Source organism: Oncorhynchus gorbuscha, unplaced genomic scaffold (assembly GCF_021184085.1).
Source record: "Oncorhynchus gorbuscha isolate QuinsamMale2020 ecotype Even-year unplaced genomic scaffold, OgorEven_v1.0 Un_scaffold_4313, whole genome shotgun sequence".
NCBI classification, from domain to species: Eukaryota; Metazoa; Chordata; class Actinopteri; order Salmoniformes; family Salmonidae; genus Oncorhynchus; species Oncorhynchus gorbuscha.
Genome location: NW_025748355.1, coordinates 14,613 through 36,341, shown reverse-complemented (window position 1 = coordinate 36,341; position 21,729 = coordinate 14,613). Strand labels below are relative to the sequence as shown.

At 43.7% G+C, this 21,729-nt stretch overlaps 1 protein-coding gene across 1 annotated transcript; it reads left to right on the top strand.

The window, feature by feature from the left end:
* The first annotated feature begins 6,337 nt into the window (after positions 1-6,337).
* Positions 6,338-21,424, top strand: LOC124028505 (zinc finger protein 664-like). The gene is made up of 2 exons (XM_046340551.1): positions 6,338-6,936; positions 20,145-21,424. The coding sequence occupies exons 1-2, from the start codon at positions 6,555-6,557 to the stop codon at positions 21,098-21,100; spliced, it is 1,338 nt and encodes a 445-aa protein (XP_046196507.1). The 5' UTR covers positions 6,338-6,554; the 3' UTR covers positions 21,101-21,424.
* Positions 21,425-21,729: the final 305 nt, after the last annotated feature.

Below are 21,729 nucleotides of genomic sequence, written 5' to 3'. Positions count from 1 at the left end.
GGTAACCATAAAGAGGGGACACAGACACATATCATTATGGATGCTGATGTCACTGTTGACATAAAGTGCTTTACAGAAACCCAGCCCAGACCACAATAGACCAAGCTGTATGCTAGGCCAGAGCAAGCTGTATGCTAGGCCAGAGCAAGCTGTATGCTAGACCAGACCAAGCTGTATGCTAGACCAGACCAAGCTGTATGCTAGACCAGACCAAGCTGTATGCTAGACCAGACCAAGCTGTATGCTAGGCCAGACCAAGCTGTATGCTAGGCCAGCCAGACCAAGCTGTATGCTAGACCAGACCAAGCTGTATGCTAGGCCAGACCAAGCTGTATGCTAGGCCAGACCAAGCTGTATGCTAGGCCAGACCAAGCTGTATGCTAGGCCAGACCAAGCTGTATGCTAGGCCAGACCAAGCTGTATGCTAGACCAGACCAAGCTGTATGCTAGGCCAGACCAAGCTGTATGCTAGGCCAGACCAAGCTGTATGCTAGACCAGACCAAAGCTGTACCATCTGGTGTTCTGATGTGGAGAGACTCTTCTCTGCCTCGTCAGCATCAGGATGTTGTTGAGGCTTCCCAGAGGATCCACGGTTGTCATGTCTCTCTCCTGTGTGAACGAGAACATCAAACAGATGGTAAACTTATGACCATCTACTGCAATCACAGAGTCTTACAAGAGGCATGAATATGTATAAGAAAAGTGCCTATAATGGCAACTTTCCTCATGATTTCCTAAAATATTGTTTGTGTTGCAAATGTAAAAAGGGTCTTTCCACGAAAAAGGTGTCTTTTACGTCCCTTTGACAATTTAAGTAGAAATTATGCACCAATGTTGAATTCTGAGAAGCCTGTTAGATGAAGTGCACTTTAAATGTGGACTACATGGATATTTAAATAAATCTAATAGAAGAGTCACAAAAATATATGGACCAATGACGGATAGCACCTTTAACAATGTATTGAGCACTGAACAACATATTAAATTGTAGAACTTCAGTAGAATGCCCCTTTCAAACCCCACATTAGGTCAAGAAATGCATATTTAGTGCCCGTTTTTAAGTCAGTGCTCACTGGTCTTACTCAAATCTTCAGCCTCAGGCTATTTAGGTGAGTGTTGCTGTTGCCACATGAAGCAGTGCCCACTTTGTTTAAGGACAGATAGGAGGTGGACAGACAGGACTCTACCTTTGTAGAGCACATGCCCCTTTGCCCTTACAGTCTCTGAAGTGACATGGGCAGATAGGAGGTGGACAGACAGGACTCTACCTTTGTAGAGCACATGCCCCTTTACCCTTACAGTCTCTGAAGTGACATGGGCAGATAGGAGGTGGACAGACAGGACTCTACCTTTGTAGAGCACATGCCCCTTTACCCTTACAGTCTCTGAAGTGACATGGGTAGATAGGAGGTGGACAGACAGGACTCTACCTTTGTAGAGCACATGCCCCTTTACCCTTACAGTCTCTGAAGTGACACGGACAGATAGGAGGTGGACAGACAGGACTCTACCTTTGTAGAGCACATGCCCCTTTGCCCTTACAGTCTCTGAAGTGACATGGGCAGATAGGAGGTGGACAGACAGGACTCTACCTTTGTAGAGCACATGCCCCTTTACCCTTACAGTCTCTGAAGTGACATGGGCAGATAGGAGGTGGACAGACAGGACTCTACCTTTGTAGAGCACATGCCCCTTTACCCTTACAGTCTCTGAAGTGACATGGGCAGATAGGAGGTGGACAGACAGGACTCTACCTTTGTAGAGCACATGCCCCTTTACCCTTACAGTCTCTGAAGTGACATGGGCAGATAGGAGGTGGACAGACAGGACTCTACCTTTGTAGAGCACATGCCCCTTTACCCTTACAGTCTCTGAAGTGACATGGGCAGATAGGAGGTGGACAGACAGGACTCTACCTTTGTAGAGCACATGCCCCTTTACCCTTACAGTCTCTGAAGTGACACGGACAGATAGGAGGTGGACAGACAGGACTCTACCTTTGTAGAGCACATGCCCCTTTACCCTTACAGTCTCTGAAGTGACACGGACAGATAGGAGGTGGACAGACAGGACTCTACCTTTGTAGAGCACATGCCCCTTTGCCCTTACAGTCTCTGAAGTGACATGGGCAGATAGGAGGTGGACAGACAGGACTCTACCTTTGTAGAGCACATGCCTGTGATTTGCCATTACAGTCTCTGAAGTGACATGGGCAGATAGGAGGTGGACAGACAGGACTCTACCTTTGTAGAGCACATGCCCCTTTACCCTTACCGTCTCTGAAGTGACATGGGCAGATAGGAGGTGGACAGACAGGACTCTACCTTTGTTTAGAGCACATGCCCCTTTACCCTTACAGTCTCTGAAGTGACATGGGCAGATAGGAGGTGGACAGACAGGACTCTACCTTTGTAGAGCACATGCCCCTTTACCCTTACAGTCTCTGAAGTGACATGGGCAGATAGGAGGTGGACAGACAGGACTCTACCTTTGTAGAGCACATGCCCCTTTGCCCTTACCGTCTCTGAAGTGACATGGGCAGATAGGAGGTGGACAGACAGGACTCTACCTTTGTAGAGCACATGCCCCTTTGCCCTTACCGTCTCTGAAGTGACATGGGCAGATAGGAGGTGGACAGACAGGACTCTACCTTTGTAGAGCACATGCCCCTTTACCCTTACAGTCTCTGAAGTGACATGGGCAGATAGGAGGTGGACAGACAGGACTCTACCTTTGTAGAGCACATGTTTGTTACAGTCTCTGAAGTGACATGGGCAGATAGGAGGTGGACAGACAGGACTCTACCTTTGTAGAGCACATGCCCCTTTACCCTTACCGTCTCTGAAGTGACATGGGCAGATAGGATTGATCCCTCAGAGAGTCAAAAAAATAATGGTTGAGAAAATCTCACAGTACTTAGAACTATATAAATTCCTGTAGAAGTTGGAACTAAAGTCAGAGACTAATTTGGGATCGTCTGTGATGAGACCATTAATATTTAAATTGTTGAATTGTATTATTTTTAAGAGTGGTCTTTTTCTAACCTGAAAAAAACAAGATGAATTTTGCTCATCCTCCTCCAGCCACTTCTTCCCAGATCTGACAAAGGCTCCCTCTGCTTTCAGTTTATACACATCATCCAACTTGTGTTGTAGATCAAACAGAACAGATTTGTCCTCCTCTGAGAGACTTTCAAAAGATATATTCATAAATATTTTCCAACCTCATATTTAAAAGGTTGCTTGTACACTCTTCTTTAAAACATGTTTTATTTATTTATGATTGTTTTTTTTAACTTTGAGATTTATATATATTTTTTTTACTAACAACAAATCAATACAGGAAGTACATGTGGGAACACAAGTATCTATAAATAATATACAAAGGACAATTGGGCGGGGGGCGGGGCTATGGGCGGGGCTATGGGCAGGGCTAGCGGCAGGGCTATGGGCAGGGCTAGCGGCAGGGCTAGCGGCAGGGCTATGGGCAGGGCTAGGGGCGGGGCTAGCGGCAGGGCTATGGGCAGGACTATGGGCAGGGCTAGCGGCAGGGCTATGGGCAGGGCTAGCGGCAGGGCTATGGGCGGGGCTATGGGCAGGGCTATGGGCGGGGCCAAGGAGGTATAATATCACATTACACAAAGACCTTAAGGGACATACATACATACATACATTTATAATTCTAATAGCTTTTTTTGTTAGTAGAATATTAAATTGTCTGAAAATACAGTTCAATTTCTTTTTGTAAGGTAAGAAAATGGTGTTTTGTTTGTAAATTTACATTTGGGAATATGAAATATGGCCAAAAGATTAATTAAATTAATTACATAAAATTGTTTCAGCTTATTTATATCCTAAATAAAGAATTCAAGCAGTACATCTCTCCATAATAGTGTAACATCTTCAGAAATGTGTACAATTATGAATCTACTGGTGTCTTACCACACATTCCCTACATGAATACAAGGCCACAAAAGATACAACACTGTTTCTGGGTGGTCATTACAAAAGATACAACACTGTTTCTGGGTGGTCATTACAAAAGATACAACACTGTGTCTGGGTGGTCATTACAAAAGATACAACACTGTTTCTGGGTGGTCATTACAAAAGATACAACACTGTTTCTGGGTGGTCATTACAAAAGATACAACACTGTTTCTGGGTGGTCATTACAAAAGATACAACACTGTTTCTGGGTGGTCATTACAAAAGATACAACACTGTTTCTGGGTGGTCATTACAAAAGATACAACACTGTTTCTGGGTGGTCATTACAAAAGATACAACACTGTTTCTGGGTGGTCAGATACAAAAGATACAACACTGTTTCTGGGTGGTCATTACAAAAGATACAACACTGTTTCTGGGTGGTGAATACAAAAGATACAACACTGTTTCTGGGTGGTCATTACAAAAGATACAACACTGTTTCTGGGTGGTCATTACAAAAGATACAACACTGTTTCTGGGTGGTCATTACAAAAGATACAACACTGTTTCTGGGTGGTCATTACAAAAGATACAACACTGTTTCTGGGTGGTCATTACAAGAGATACAACACTGTTTCTGGGTGGTCATTACAAAAGGTACAACACTGTTTCTGGGTGGTCATTACAAAAGATACAACACTGTTTCTGGGTGGTCATTACAAAAGATACAACACTGTTTCTGGGTGGTCATTACAAAAGATACAACACTGTTTCTGGGTGGTCATTACAAAAGATACAACACTGTTTCTGGGTGGTCATTACAAAAGATACAACACTGTTTCTGGGTGGTCATTACAAAAGATACAACACTGTTTCTGGGTGGTCATTACAAAAGATACAACACTGTTTCTGGGTGGTCATTACAAAAGGTACAATTTGAGTTGATGTATATTTTTTTAACTTCTTCATATAGTGGTTGGCAGGATAATATTTATGAATAATTTAAAAAGAAACTTCCTGAATTTTGTTAATAAATAGGTATGTGTGTGGCAAAATACAGACTTTTTTCCCAACAGATATGATCAATAAATCCCATTCCAATAAGGAATGACATAAGGTATGGATACAACATCCTGCTGAAACAAGGTTTGTGTCTCTCTGTTGTTGTATGGACCAAAAGAGAAACAAATCTTTCCTACTGATGAGTCAGCAGGGTCAATAGAAGGTAGGCTCTGAGGGTCAGGTCTTTCCTACTGATGAGTCAACAGGGTCAATAGAAGGTAGGCCCTGAGGGTCAGGTCTTGACATGTTCCTGAATAACATAGCAACACCAGAGGGAATGGCATCTAAAACAATTGCAAAATCTTTAGGTGTTACAGGGACCTTGTAAAGTATTCCTTATAACTGAGTTAAAGACCCTCTGCATTTACCAGTTAGCTCACCAATAGGATATTATTTCAGAAACAATATTCTAAAAATAAAGACGTATTTTCATACAATATATCCCGATTATTCCATATATAATATCTGTGAGGAAAAAAATGATGCTTATAAATTAAGGACCACGACAAGAAAACCTGCTGAGCAGCCGTAGAGAAATTCAAAGTTCCAATTTCACTGGAACTTTGTCAATGTTAAAATTACAAACCAACATGAAGTTAAGGTAGAGAAGACATGATGAGGAATACAATTCCACATAGAAGTGGGTCTTCTGAGGAATTGATTTATCCAATTGATCTTAAAAGTATTATTTATTTAAGGTAGTAAAGTCCAGAAGATTCCGCCCATCATACTCATAAGTGTTCATTTTACAACAGGTTTCCTAATGTAATGGGTACGGTTTACTAGGATATCAACTCTTTTTTTATTTTAATGTTTTATTTATAGTTTTTGTACTTTTATTTTTTATTTGTTTTATTAACAACAAATCAATACATAAAGTACATGAGAGAACACAAGTATATATAGATTATAAACAATGGACAATCGAGCTAGGGGCGGGGCTGGGGGCGGGGCTAGTGGGTACAATATCACATTACAATTACACAAGGACCTTAAGGGACATGCATATACTTACAATATGAACTCAGTAGCACAGACTATATCCATATGACGTTGAGAAATAGTGAATTGTGGGAAGTTTAGAAGATACCCTGTTTGTTCTTATAGGTAACCAGATCATGACTGCAACTCATGTACTAAGTCTTTAACCACACAGTGTTGTTACATTGGTGAGTAAAAAACCCATGCTTCCTACGCTTTAACATTTTGTCTGAAAATAAAATATACATTTTCTCTCAACTGCGTTACCCACTCCAGTCAGCAGATGGCGGTCTGAGAATTTAAGCCGATGCTGTTGGTGTGACGTATAATGTAGTGGACGGAACGCTTCTTTCATCAGCAGCAACAGTTAGTCAGACACCTCGGTAGCTTGATAGACAAAATATACGAACCAATAAACCGCTTTAGACGCTTTCGTGTTTATTAGCCACTGTATTTTAAACTGACTACTATCGTCTGGTTAGTTATCCCATTTAATTTCATATTTACAGTGTTGTTATTATTATTCAGCTAGCTCCTTGTTAAGTTAGCATTAGCCTAGCTAGCTAACATCTCTGACCATGAGTTCACTAAGCTACTCTCCTCCTGTTAAAGAAGAGGTGGTCTGCTGGACGGAGAAAGAGGGTCTCGTCAAAGAGGAGGCGGAAGAGGAGGCTGTTACCGTGAAAGAAGAAGAGAAAGACGTCTCAGTTAAAGAAGAGGAAGATGTGTTCAGAGTGAAAGAGGAGGAGGATGTTACAGTAAAAGAAGAGGAGGAAGAGAAAGAGGAGGATGCAGTTTTTGGAGTGAAAGAGGAGGAGGAGATGACTGTCACGTCGAAAAAGGAGGAGGAAACTGGATATCTGGGCCCGGTTTCCCAAAAGCATATTCAGGCGTCCAATGGTTCTAACAATGAATTTAGCCGTAAGATGGTTTTGAGAAACCGGGCCCTGATTAACACTAGTAAGTACTGTCTTAGAATCAGAGGCACAAACTCTGCATTTGTTGAACTGATGCCTGGTGTTAAAAGGGAAATCTGTAGTTGCTACATCCATATTGTGACTTTTAAATGATTTATTTATAGCCATTGATTCTTGAAGAATATAACACATGCCTCAAGAGCTTAGTTCAACTGTTTACCCCATCAGAACCCCAAATAAGATGTTTTTACTCCAATGTTTAGAAACAATGTAAACCAACACTGTATAGCCTCAACATGGTTAAAACTATAATGTTGATATCATGGATGGTCAGTCCTTTTATCCATAGGTCTGTCTATGAATTTGAGAGTAGTTACATTTCTCCAGCCCCATCCAACATCTTATTACCAAAATAGTGGTGTAATTACAGCTTTGTTATTGTTTAAACTGCAGATTGATGGATGTGGCTTTTTTTAAAGGGAGCTAGCTAGGTTTTAAGCAGCAACAAAAAAATGGCTGCCCAGAGACTTGGTTAACAGCTGAGGGATGGGGGAAGGAGAAGTGTAACCACTCTCAAATTCATAGTGAACAATATTGTAGAAACCTTAACCCAACACCTAGCGACCTCGTCAAGAAGTTCAGACATCTTGGCATAACAGTTATAAGGTGTTGGGCTTGACAGTCACTGGGCCCAGGTTTGAGTTCAGCTCAGGGCTACCCTCTGAATTCACCACACTATGAGTACAAGGACTGGCCACCTATAAGGATCAAAATGATAGTTTTAACCAGGTTTCTAGGATATATGGTATATTCTAGAATTCATCCATGATGTCATAGTGATAGTTTAACCAGGTTTCTCGGATATAGTGCTTTATTACAGTGGCGTTATACAAGCTTATGTTTTGGTTTCTGGTGAGGTAATGCGGTTGAAACATTTGAGGCATTTATAAGTTATATTCTTCAGTAATCAATGGCTTACAGTATATGGGTCTTTCCATAACTACCAGTGTAGGTTTCCTGTGGGAGTCAAATTGTCTAGGATATATAATATATTCTAGAATTCACCCATGATGTCATAATGATAGTTTAACCAGGTTTCTAGGATATATAGTATATTCTGGAATTCATCCATGATGTCATAATGATAGTTTAACCAGGTTTCTAGGTTATATAGTATATTATATGATAGTTTCAGGTTTCTAGGTTAATGATAGAATTACCAGTGTAGATTTCCTGTGGGGGTAACCAGGTTTCTAGGTTATATAATTTCCTGTGGGGGTCAAGTTGTTAGAGCTGTTGATAAGTCATTGTATAATATTCAGACATTTTTTTTAGGGCTGACCGTATTCTACTGGTCGATTGTTGGGCTGTTTTGTTGACCGTGATTTATTTTTGTAGAGCAGTCGCAAATACGCTATATATACAACATTTTGTGGAAACAGCTATTCTAATTTGTGGATTCAGCTATTTCAGCCACATACGTAGAATGTATGCACACATGACTGTAAGTCGCTTTGGATAAAAGCGTCTGCTAAATGGCATATATTATTATTATTATTATTACATCCGTTGCTGACTGGTGAATAAAATCGAGAACACAGCCGTGCAATACTTTTTTGCCCCACTGTAGTTCATTAAACTGTAAAGTTTGGTGGAAGAGGAATAATGATCTGGGGATGTTTTTTCATGGTTCGGGCCCCTTACTTCCAGTGAAGGGAAATCTTAGTGCTACAGCATTCTGACATTCTAGATGATTCTGTGCTTCCAACAGTTTTGGGAACAGTTTGTGGAAGGCTCTTTCCTGTTGCAGCATGACAATGCCCCCTGTGCATAAAGCGAAATCCAAACAGAATTGGTATGTCGAGGTTTGGTGTGGATGAACTTGACTTGCCTGCACAGAGCCCTGACCTCAACCCCATCGAACACCTTAGGGATGAATTGGTCTTAGCTTAATTGTCTAAGAGGAGAGAGCAAACCGCATCTTCATTAGGACTATAATAAGCCTAACTGTTGAATATGCCTGGCAGTATAAATCAGTACCAGTCAAAGTTTGGACGCACCTACTCATTCAAGGCTTTTTCTTTATTTTTACTATTTTCTACGTTGTAGAATAATAGTGACATCATCAAAACTATGAAATAACACATGGAATCATGTAGTAACCAAACAAGTGTTAAACAAATCAAAATTTATTTCTATTTTCGACTCTTCAAAGTGGCCAACCTTTGCCTTGATGACAGCGTTGCACACTCTTGGCATTCTCTCAACCAGCTTCATGAGGTAGTCACCTGGAATGCATTTTAATTAACAGGTGTGCCTCGTTAAGTTAATTTGTGGAATTTCTTTCCTTCTTAATGCGTTTGAGCCAATCAGTTGTGTTGTGACTAGGTAGGGGTGGTATACCGGACAAGGTAGGGGTGGTATACCGGACACAGCCCTATTTTGTAAACGACCAAGTCCATATTATGGCAAGAACAGCTCAAATAAGCAAAGAGAAATGACAGTCCATCATTACTTTAAGACATGAATGTCAGTCAATCCGGAAAACTTCAAAACTTTGAAAGTTTGTTCAAGTGCAGTCGCAAAAACCATCAAGCACGATGATGAAACTGGCTCTCATGAGGACCGCCACAGGAAAGGAAGACCCAGAGTTACCTCTGCTGCAGTGGATAAGTTCATTAGAGTTCGCAGCATCAGAAATGGGCAATTAACTGCACCTCAGATTGCAGCCCAAATAAATGCTTCACAGAGTTCAATTAACATACACATCTCAACATCAACTGTTCAGAGGAGACTGCGTGAAATCAGGCCTTAATGGTCGAATTTCTGCAAAGAAACCACTACTAAAGGACACCAATAACAAGAAGAAGAGTCTTACTTGGGCCAAGAAACACAAGCAATGGACATTAGACGGATGGAAATCTGTCCTTTGGTCTGATGAGTCCAAATTTGAGATTTTTGGTTCCAACCGCTGTGTCTTTGTGAGATGCAGAGTAGGTGAATGGATGATCTCCGCATGTGTGTTTCCCACTGTGAAGCATGGAGGCGGTTAACCTCAGTTAGGTGAATGGATGATCTCCGCATGTGTGGTTCCCACTGTGAAGCATGGTTAACCTCAGTTAGGTGAATGGATGATCTCTGCATGTGTGGTTCCCACTGTGAAGGCGGTTAACCTCAGTTAGGTGAATGGATGATCTCCGCATGTGTGGTTCCCACTGTGAAGCATGGAGGCGGTTAACCTCAGTTAGGTGAATGGATGATCTCCGCATGTGTGGTTCCCACTGTGAAGCATGGAGGCAGTTAACCTCAGTTAGGTGAATGGATGATCTCCGCATGTGTGGTTCCCACTGTGAAGCATGGAGGCGGTTAACCTCAGTTAGGTGAATGGATGATCTCCGCATGTGTGGTTCCCACTGTGAAGCATGGAGGCGGTTAACCTCAATTAGGTGAATGGATGATCTCCGCATGTGTGGTTCCCACTGTGAAGCATGGAGGCGGTTAACCTCAGCTAGGTGAATGGATGATCTCCGCATGTGTGAGAACTCCCCACGGTGGTGAATTAGTGAATAGACACAGAGCTTAATGTGAGTTTCCTTCAGTAGCATCCTGATATTGATCTGATAACGTGTGGTAATATTCGGAATACATTGTGAAAAACAAATACCTTCGCTCACCATTTCTGCCCACACAGATATACTACAACTAGATAACAGATATACTGCAACTAGATAACAGATATACTGCAACTAGATAACAGATATACTAAAACTAGATAACAGATATACTGCAACTAGATAACAGATATACTGCAACTAGATAACTGATATACTAAAACTAGATAACAGATATCAAGTTCCAAGATGGCGTAGCAGTCGGACGTGTGTTTAGTCTTGTCCCGTCCTGTCTAGTGTAAATATAGTTTTATTCGTTTTTTTTCTGTATATATTTCGTACATATTTTAATCTCACTTTCCAACTAGAGCTGAATATACTCTCCTGCAACCCGCATCACCCAATGTGGTACGGATCTGCTTTTTCTATACTTTACTTTAGAACCGGAACCCCCATCAGAAGCTAGCCAGCTAACTAGCTACTAGCTAGTACTCAGTTAGCCATTGCTAGCGGTCTTCAAAGCTAACTAGGACACCAGCGCGACATCAACCCAGAGCACATCAGACTGCTTTTTCTCCGGATTCCTACCGCAAGCTCTGAACCTTTACACCGGATCATCGCAACTAGCTAGCTGCAATCCGAGTGGCTACTCCTGGCTAACGTCTCTGTCCCAAAACAAGCACCAATTAGCCTTGAGCTAGCCTCGAGCTAAGCCCATCTCCCGACTAGCCGAAGAGGCCCAACAATACCTCTTTTGCCAATTGGCCTGGACCCTGTACTGCCGACACGGAGCCCCGCCGATCCATCACGACTGGTCCGCCGACATAATCGTCCGAGGTGGTTTCAACAGGCTTTTTCGTTGCGACATCGTCAAAGATCCATCTGCCGGCCAAGGCCCGCGAGCTTTCTGAAACGCTGTGTCTCCAGCTCACCTAGCGTACTAGAGCACCTGTAGCATACTCCTGGGCTACAATTACCCGGGCCCACGACCGGTCTGTCGATGTCACCGCATGAAGAGGAATAAACAGACTCACCCCATCGCGACGTCCCCCCAAAGGTTAACTCTCTAGCCCTCGCTATCTCCCTGCTTGCTAATTCGGCCTGCTAACGGCTAGCTTGTCTAGCCCGGGCCTACGAACTGTTAGCTTGTTAGCACAGGCCTGCTAACCATCTGAATCACTGCATCCCAAACACTCTGAAACCATTTACTTTCTATCTCTTTTTGATTTTTATTTTGTTTATACCTTCCGGAAACTTGCCTCACCCACTGTGGTACGGAATCGCTGTTACTTTTAATTTTTATTTTATTTTTATGACACACTCAAGAACCTCCAGACGCTAACCAGCTAACTAGCTACAAGCTATTTAGTCATTGTTAGTTTAAAAAAAAACAAAAAAAAACTGGATAACACTCGCCAGCCCAGCCCCCCCTGCCCCATCCACCGCTGCCCCCTGGACACTGATCTCTTGGCTACATAGCTGACGCACACTGGACTGTCCATTAATCACGGTACTCCACTCTGCTTGTTTGTTTTATCTGTCGGCCCAGTTGCCTAGTCAACGCCATTTTACCTGCTGTTTGTTGTGCTAGCTGATTAGCCTCGCCCACTGTTTTTAGCTAGCTTTCTCAATTCAACACCTGTGACTACTGTATGCCTCGCTGTATGTCTCTCTCAAATGTCAATATGCCTTGTATACTGTTGTTCAGGTTAGTTATCATTGTTTTAGTTCACAATGGAGCCCCTAGATCCACTCTGCATACCCCTGTTACCTCCCTTGTCCCACCCCCCACACATGCGGTGACATCACCCATTACAACCAGCATGTCCAGAGATACAACCTCTCTCATCATCACCCAGTGCCTGGGCTTACCTCCGCTGTACCCGCACCCCACCATACCCCTGTCTGCGCATTATGCCCTGAATATATTCTACCATGCCCAGAAACCTGCTCCTCTTATCCTCTGCCCCCAACGCTCTAGGCGACCAGTTTTGATAGCCTTTAGCCGTACCCTCATACTACTCCTTCTCTGTTCCGCGGGTGATGTGGAGGTAAACCCAGGCCCCGCATGTCCCGAGGTACCCTCATTTGTTGACTTCTGTGATCGAAAAAGTCTTGGTTTTATGCATGTCAACATCAGAAGCCTCCTCCCTAAGTTTGTTTTACTCACTGCTTTAGCACACTCTGCTAACCCTGATGTCCTTGCCGTGTCTGAATCCTGGCTCAGGAAGGCCACCAAAAATTCAGAGATTTCCATACCCAACTATAACATCTTCCGTCAAGATAGAACTGCCAAAGGGGGCGGAGTCGCAGTCTACTGCAGAGATAGCCTGCAAAGTAATGTCATACTTTCCAGGTCCATACCCAAACAGTTTGAACTACTAATTTTGAAAATTACTCTCTCCAGAAACAAGTCTCTCACTGTTGCCGCCTGCTACCGACCCCCCTCAGCTCCCAGCTGTGCCCTGGACACCATTTGTGAATTGATCGTTCCCCATCTAGCTTCAGAGTTCGTTCTGTTAGGTGACCTAAACTGGGATATGCTTAACACCCCGGCAGTCCTACAATCTAAGCTAGATGCCCTCAATCTCACTCAAATCATCAAGGAACCCACCAGGTACAACCCTAACTCTGTAAACAAGGGCACCCTCATAGACGTCATCCTGACCAACTGGCCCTCCAAATATACCTCTGCTGTCTTCAACCAGGATCTCAGCGATCACTGCCTCATCGCCTGTATCCGCCACGGAGCCGCAGTCAAACGACCACCCCTCATCACTGTCAAACGCTCCCTAAAACACTTCTGTGAGCAGGCCTTTCTAATCGACCTGGCCCGGGTATCCTGGAAGGACATTGACCTCATCCCGTCAGTTGAGGATGCATGGTCATTCTTTAAAAGTAACTTCCTCACCATTCTAGATAAGCATGCTCCGTTCAAAAAATGCAGAACCAAGAACAGATACAGCCCTTGGTTCACTCCAGACCTGACTGCCCTCGACCAGCACAAAAACATCCTGTGGCGGACTGCAATAGCGTCGAATAGCCCCCGTGATATGCAACTGTTCAGGGAAGTCAGGAACCAATACACGCAGTCAGTCAGGAAAGCTAAGGCCAGCTTCTTCAGGCAGAAGTTTGCATCCTGTAGCTCCAACTCCAAAAGGTTCTGGGACACTGTGAAGTCCATGGAGAACAAGAGCACCTCCTCCCAGCTGCCCACTGCACTGAGGCTAGGAAACACGGTCTCCACCGATAAATCCATGATCATCGAAAACTTCAATAAGCACTTCTCAACGGCTGGCCATGCCTTCCGCCTGGCTACTCCAACCTCGGCGAACAGCTCCGCCCCCCCGTAGCTCCTCACCCAAGCCTCTCCAGGTTCTCCTTTACCCAAATCCAGATAGCAGATGTTCTGAAAGAGCTGCAAAACCTGGACCCGTACAAATCAGCTGGGCTTGACAATCTGGACCCGCTATTTCTGAAACTATCTGCCGCCATTGTCGCAACCCCTATTACCAGCCTGTTCAACCTCTCTTTCATATCGTCTGAGATCCCCAAGGATTGAAAGCTGCCGCAGTCATCCCCCTCTTCAAAGGGGAGACACCCTGGACCCAAACTGCTACAGACCTATATCCATCCTGCCCTGCCTATCTAAGGTCTTCGAAAGCCAAGTCAACAAACAGGTCACTGACCATCTCGAATCCTACCGTACCTTCTCCGATGTGCAATCTGGTTTCCGAGCCGGTCACGGGTGCACCTCAGCCACACTCAAGGTACTAAACGATATCATAACCGCCATCGATAAAAGACAGTACTGTGCAGCCGTCTTCATCGACCTCGCCAAGGCTTTCGACTCTGTCAATCACCATATTCTTATCGGCAGACTCAACAGCCTCGGTTTTCGGATGACTGCCTTGCCTGGTTCACCAATTACTTTGCAGACAGAGTTCAGTGTGTCAAATCGGAGGGCATGCTGTCCGGTCCTCTGGCAGTCTCTATGGGGGTGCCACAGGGTTCAATTCTCGGGCCGACTCTTTTCTCTGTGTATATCAATGATGTTGCTCTTGCTGCGGGCGATTCCCTGATCCACCTCTACGCAGACGACACCATTCTATATACTTTCAGCCCGTCATTGGACACTGTGCTATCTAACCTCCAAACGAGCTTCAATGCCATACAGCACTCCTTCCGTGGCCTCCAACTGCTCTTAAACGCGAGTAAAACCAAATGCATGCTTTTCAACCGATCGCTGCCTGCACCCGCATGCCCGACTAGCATCACCACCCTGGATGGTTCCGACCTTGAATATGTGGACATCTATAAGTACCTAGGTGTCTGGCTAGACTGCAAACTCTCCTTCCAGACCCACATCAAACATCTCCAATCGAAAATCAAATCAAGAGTCGGCTTTCTATTCCGCAACAAAGCCTCCTTCACTCACGTTGCCAAGCTTACCCTAGTAAAACTGACTATCCTACCGATCCTCGACTTCGGCGATGTCATCTACAAAATGGCTTCCAACACTCTACTCAGCAAACTGGATGCAGTCTATCACAGTGCCATCCGTTTTGTCACTAAAGCACCTTATACCACCCACCACTGTGACTTATATATGCCATTTAGCAGACGCTTTTATCCAAAGCGACTTACAGTCATGTGTGCATACATTCTACGTATGGGTGGTCCCGGGAATCGAACCCACTACCCTGGCGTTACAAGCGCCATGCTCTACCAACTGAGCTACAGAAGGAGGCTCTAGTCGGCTGGCCCTCACTACATATTCGTCGCCAGACCCACTGGCTCCAGGTCATCTACAAGTCCATGCTAGGTAAAGCTCCGCCTTATCTCAGTTCACTGGTCACGATGGCAACACCCATCCGTAGCACGCGCTCCAGCAGGTGTATCTCACTGATCATCCCTAAAGCCAACACATCATTTGGCCGCCTTTCGTTCGAGTACTCTGCTGCCTGTGACTGGAACGAATTGCAAAAATCGCTGAAGTTGGAGACTTTTATCTCCCTCACCAACTTCAAACATCAGCTATCCGAGCAGCTAACCGATCGCTGCAGCTGTACATCGTCTATAGGAAAATAGCCCACCCATTTTCACCTACCTCATTCCCATACTGTTTTTTATACTGTTTTTATTTATTTATTTTTCTGCTCTTTTGCACACCAATATCTCTACCTGTACATGACCATCTGATCATTTATCACTCCAGTGTTAATCTGCAAAACTGTATTATTCGCCTACCTCCTCATGCCTTTTGCACACATTGCATATAGACTGCCCATTTTTTTCTACTGTGTTATTGACTTGTTAATTGTTTATTCCATGTGTAACTCTGTGTTGTCTGTTCACACTGCTATGCTTTATCTTGGCCAGGTCGCAGTTGCAAATGAGAACTTGTTCTCAACTAGCCTACCTGGTTAAATAAAGGTGAAATAAAAAAATAAAATAAAAAATATACTGCAACTAGATAACAGATATACTGCAACGAGATAACAGATATACTGCAACGAGATAACAGATATACTGCAACGAGATAACAGATATACTGCAACGAGATAACAGATATACTGCAACGAGATAACAGATATACTGCAACTAGATAACAGATATACTGCAACTAGATAACAGATATACTAGAACTAGATAACTGATATACTGCAACTAGATAACAGATATACTACAACTAGGTAACAGATATACTGCAACTAGATAACAGATATACTGCAACTAGATAACAGATATACTGCAACTAGATAACAGATATACTGCAACTAGATAACAGATATACTGCAACTAGATAACTGATATACTGCAACTAGATAACAGATATACTGCAACTAGATAACAGATATACTGCAACTAGATAACAGATATACTGCAACTAGATAACAGATATACTGCAACTAGATAACAGATATACTGCAACTAGATAACAGATATACTGCAACTAGATAACAGATATACTGCAACTAGATAACAGATATACTGCAACTAGATAACAGATATACTGCAACTAGATAACAGATATACTGCAACTAGATAACAGATATACTGCAACTAGATAACAGATATACTGCAACTAGATAACAGATATACTGCAACTAGATAACAGATATACTACAACTAGATAACAGATATACTGCAACTAGAACTAGATAACAGATATACTACAACTAGATAACAGATATACTGCAACTAGATAACAGATATACTGCAACTAGATAACTGATATACTGCAACTAGATAACAGATATACTGCAACTAGGTAACATATAACAGATATACTGCAACTAGATAACAGATATACTACTGCAACTAGATAACAGATATACTGCAACTAGATAACTGATATACTGCAACTAGGTAACAGATAACAGATATACTGCAACTAGATAACAGATATACTGCAACTAGATAACAGATATACTGCAACTAGATAACAGATATACTGCAACTAGATAACAGATATACTACTGCAACTAGATAACAGATATACTACTGCAACTAGATAACAGATATACTACTGCAACTAGATAACAGATATACTGCAACTAGATAACAGATATACTGCAACTAGATAACAGATATACTGCAACTAGATAACAGATATACTACAACTAGATAACAGATATACTGCAACTAGATAACAGATATACTACAACTAGATAACTGATATACTGCAACTAGATAACAGATATACTGCAACTAGATAACAGATATACTGCAACTAGATAACTGATATACTGCAACTAGATAACAGATATACTACAAATACATACATTACATTTACATTACATATATTCTGGTCCTTCTGTAGCTCAGTTGGTAGAGCATGGCGCTTGTAACGCCAGGGTAGTGGGTTCGATTCCCGGGACCACCCATACGTAGAATGTATGCACACATGACTGTAAGTCGCTTTGGATAAAAGCGTCTGCTAAATGGCATATATTATATATTAAGTCATTTAGCAGACGCTCTTATCCAGAGCGACTTACAAATTGGTGCATTCACCTTATGACATCCAGTGGGACAGTCACTTTACAATAGTGCATCTAAATCTTAAAGGGGGGGGTGAGAGGGATTACTTATCCTATCCTAGGTATTCCTTAAAGAGGTGGGGTTTCAGGTGTCTCCGGAAGGTGGTGATTGACGCCGCTGTCCTGGCGTCGTGAGGGAGTTTGTTCCACCATTGGGGGGCCAGGGCAGCGAACAGTTTTGACTGGGCTGAGCGGGAGCTGTACTTCCTCAGTGGTAGGGAGGCGAGCAGGCCAGAGGTGGATAAACGCAGTGCCCTTGTTTGGGTGTAGGGCCTGATCAGAGCCTGGAGGTACTGAGGTGCCGTTCCCCTCACAGCTCCGTAGGCAAGCACCATGGTCTTGTAGCGGATGCGAGCTTCAACTGGAAGCCAGTGGAGAGAACGGAGGAGCGGGGTGACGTGAGAGAACTTGGGAAGGTTGAACACCAGACGGGCTGCGGCGTTCTGGATGAGTTGAAGGGGTTTAATGGCACAGGCAGGGAGCCCAGCCAACAGCGAGTTGCAGTAATCCAGACGGGAGATGACAAGTGCCTGGATTAGGACCTGCGCCGCTTCCTGTGTGAGGCAGGGTCGTACTCTGCGGATGTTGTAGAGCATGAACCTACAGGAACGGGCCACCGCCTTGATGTTGGTTGAGAACGACAGGGTGTTGTCCAGGATCACGCCAAGGTTCTTGGCGCTCTGGGAGGAGGACACAATGGAGTTGTCAACCGTGATGGCGAGATCATGGAACGGGCAGTCCTTCCCCGGGAGGAAGAGCAGCTCCGTCTTGCCGAGGTTCAGCTTGAGGTGGTGATCCGTCATCCACACTGATATGTCTGCCAGACATGCAGAGATGCGATTCGCCACCTGGTCATCAGAAGGGGAAAGGAGAAGATTAATTGTGTGTCGTCTGCATAGCAATGATAAGAGAGACCATGTGAGGTTATGACAGAGCCAAGTGACTTGGTGTATAGCGAGAATAGGAGAGGGCCAAGAACAGAGCCCTGGGGGACACCAGTGGTGAGAGCGCGTGGTGAGCAGACAGATTCTCGCCACGCCACCTGGTAGGAGCGACCTGTCAGGTAGGACGCAATCCAAGCGTGGGCCGCGCCGGAGATGCCCAACTCGGAGAGGGTGGAGAGGAGGATCTGATGGTTCACAGTATCGAAGGCAGCCGATAGATCTAGAAGGATGAGAGCAGAGGAGAGAGAGTTAGCTTTAGCAGTGCGGAGCGCCTCCGTGATACAGAGGAGAGCAGTCTCAGTTGAATGACTAGTCTTGAAACCTGACTGATTTGGATCAAGAAGGTCATTCAGAGAGAGATAGCGGGAGAGCTGGCCAAGGACGGCACGTTCAAGAGTTGGAGAGAAAAGAAAGAAGGGATACTGGTCTGTAATTGTTGACATCGGAGGGATCGAGTGTAGGTTTTTTCAGAAGGGGTGCAACTCTCGCTCTCTTGAAGACGGAAGGGACGTAGCCAGCGGTCAGGGATGAGTTGATGAGCGAGGTGAGGTAAGGGAGAAGGTCTCCGGAAATGGTCTGGAGAAGAGAGGAGGGGATAGGGTCAAGCGGGCAGGTTGTTGGGCGGCCGGCCGTCACAAGACGCGAGATTTCATCTGGAGAGAGAGGGGAGAAAGAGGTCAGAGCACAGGGTAGGGCAGTGTGAGCAGAACCAGCGGTGTCGTTTGACTTAGCAAACGAGGATCGGATGTCGTCGACCTTCTTTTCAAAATGGTTGACGAAGTCATCTGCAGAGAGGGAGGAGGGGGGAGGGGGAGGAGGATTCAGGAGGGAGGAGAAGGTGGCAAAGAGCTTCCTAGGGTTAGAGGCAGATGCTTGGAATTTAGCGTGGTAGAAAGTGGCTTTAGCAGCAGAGACAGAGGAGGAAAATGTAGAGAGGAGGGAGTGAAAGGATGCCAGGTCCGCAGGGAGGCGAGTTTTCCTCCATTTCCGCTCGGCTGCCCGGAGCCCTGTTCTGTGAGCTCGCATACCACATCCATAACTAGATAACATCTCTCTCATATATATATATGGATTATTATTATGGATTATTGACTGAAGCGCGCCAGCTAAACTGAGTTTTTATGGATATAAAGGACATTATCGAACAAAAGGACCATTTGTGATGTATCTGGGACCTTTTGGAGTGCCAACAGAAGAAGATCATCAAAGGTAAGGCATTTATTCTATCGCTATTTCTAACTTTCTGGCACCTGCCAGTTTGAAATATGTTTTTCATGCTTTTGTATACGGGGCGCTGTCCGCAGATAATCGCACGGTTTGCTTTCGCCGTAAAGCCTTTTTGAAATCTGACACAGCGGCTGGATTAACAAGAAGTTAAGCTTTATTTTGATGTGTTACACTTGTGATTTTATGAAAGTTAAATATTTATAATTCTTCAGTTTGAATTTCGTGCTCTGCAATTTCACCGGATGTTGACCAGGTGGGATGCTACCATCCCACCAGCCCATAGGAAGTTAAAAGCTTTTAAACATGAATTACAGACGTAAATTGTTGTACACAATCATGGGCATTACCTTTTAGCTCAAATAAACAGTGGATTTCTGCTGTTGTGGGCCTTTAACCATCTGTCTGACTTTGTTGTTCACACAGGAGAGAGACGTGACTATAGTGGATCCTCTGGGGAGCCTCAACAACATCATGACGCTGACGAGGCAGAGGAGAGTCTCTCCAGATCAGAACACCTCAAGAAACAGGGAACAGGGAAGAAACCTCACCGCTGCTCTGACTGTGGGAAGAGATTCCCCTCTTCAGCTGGCCTTAAAAGACATCAGAGAATACATACAGGAGAGAAACCGAATAGCTGTAATCAATGTGGGAAGAGTTTTAGTGTTACACGCAGCCTGAAAGCACACCAGAAAACACACACAAGGGAGAAATCTTATAGTTGTGATCAATGTGGGAAGAGTTTTGTTACATCTAGCATTCTGACTACACACCAGAGAACACACACAGGAGAGAAACCTTATAGCTGTGATCGGTGTGGGAAGAGTTTTACTACATCTAACCAACTGACTATACACCAGAGAATACACACAGGAGAGAAACCTTACCACTGCTCTGACTGTGGAAGGAGTTTTGTTTCTTCCCAATATTTAAAATCACACAAGAGAACACACACAATAGCGAAACCTTACCATTGCTCTGACTGTGGAAAGTGTTTTGTTTCATCACAATATTTAAAGTCACACCAGAAAACACACACAGGTGAGAAGCCTTATAGCTGTGATCAATGTGGGAAGAGATTTAGTCACTCAAGCAACTTGATGGTACATTTGAGAACGCACACTGGAGAGAAACCTTATAGCTGTGATCAATGTGGCAAGAGTTTTACTTCATTTAGCCAGCTGACTATACACAAGAGAACACACACAGGAGATAAACCTTACCACTGCTCTGACTGTGGAAAGAGTTTTGTTTCGTCCCAAAATTTAAAATCACACGAGAAAACACACACAGGAGAGAAACCTTATAGCTGTGATCAATGTGGGAGGAGTTTTACTCACTCGAGGAACATGATATCACACCAGAGAACACACACAGGATAGAAACCTTGTGGCTGTAATCAATGCAAGTTCGAATCCCCGAGCTGATATGGTACAAATCTGTCGTTCTGCCCCTGAACAAGGCAGTTAACCCACTGTTCCTAGGCCGTCATTGAAAATAAGAATTTGTTCTTAACTGGCTTGCCTAGTTAGATAAAGGTGAAATTAAGTACATATTTGGGAAGATGTTTACTCAGGCAAATATCCTGATAGCCCACCAGAGAACACACAGAGAAACCTCATAGCTGTGATCAATGTGGCAAGAATTACGCTGGTAAAAGACCTCTGATTAAACATCAGAAAATACATTTATGAAGGAGTTGTTTCATGATATCAATTTAATGATAATCTTTTAACACAATGTATAATGTGTTTTAACATTGTAGCATGGAGGCCAGTAGTTCTAATGATGTCATAATGTAGAATGTTTTAACATTTAGTAGGAGTGTTCTAATGATGTCACAATGTAGAATGCTTTAACATTGTAGTAGGAGTGTTCTAATGATGTCATAATGTAGAATGCTTTAACATAGTAGAAGGAGTATTTTAATCATTTCACAGTGTAGAACCCCCTGTTCGGTTGATTTCAGCATGATATGGATATTAGCCTCATTGGGAAAAATACAGGCTCT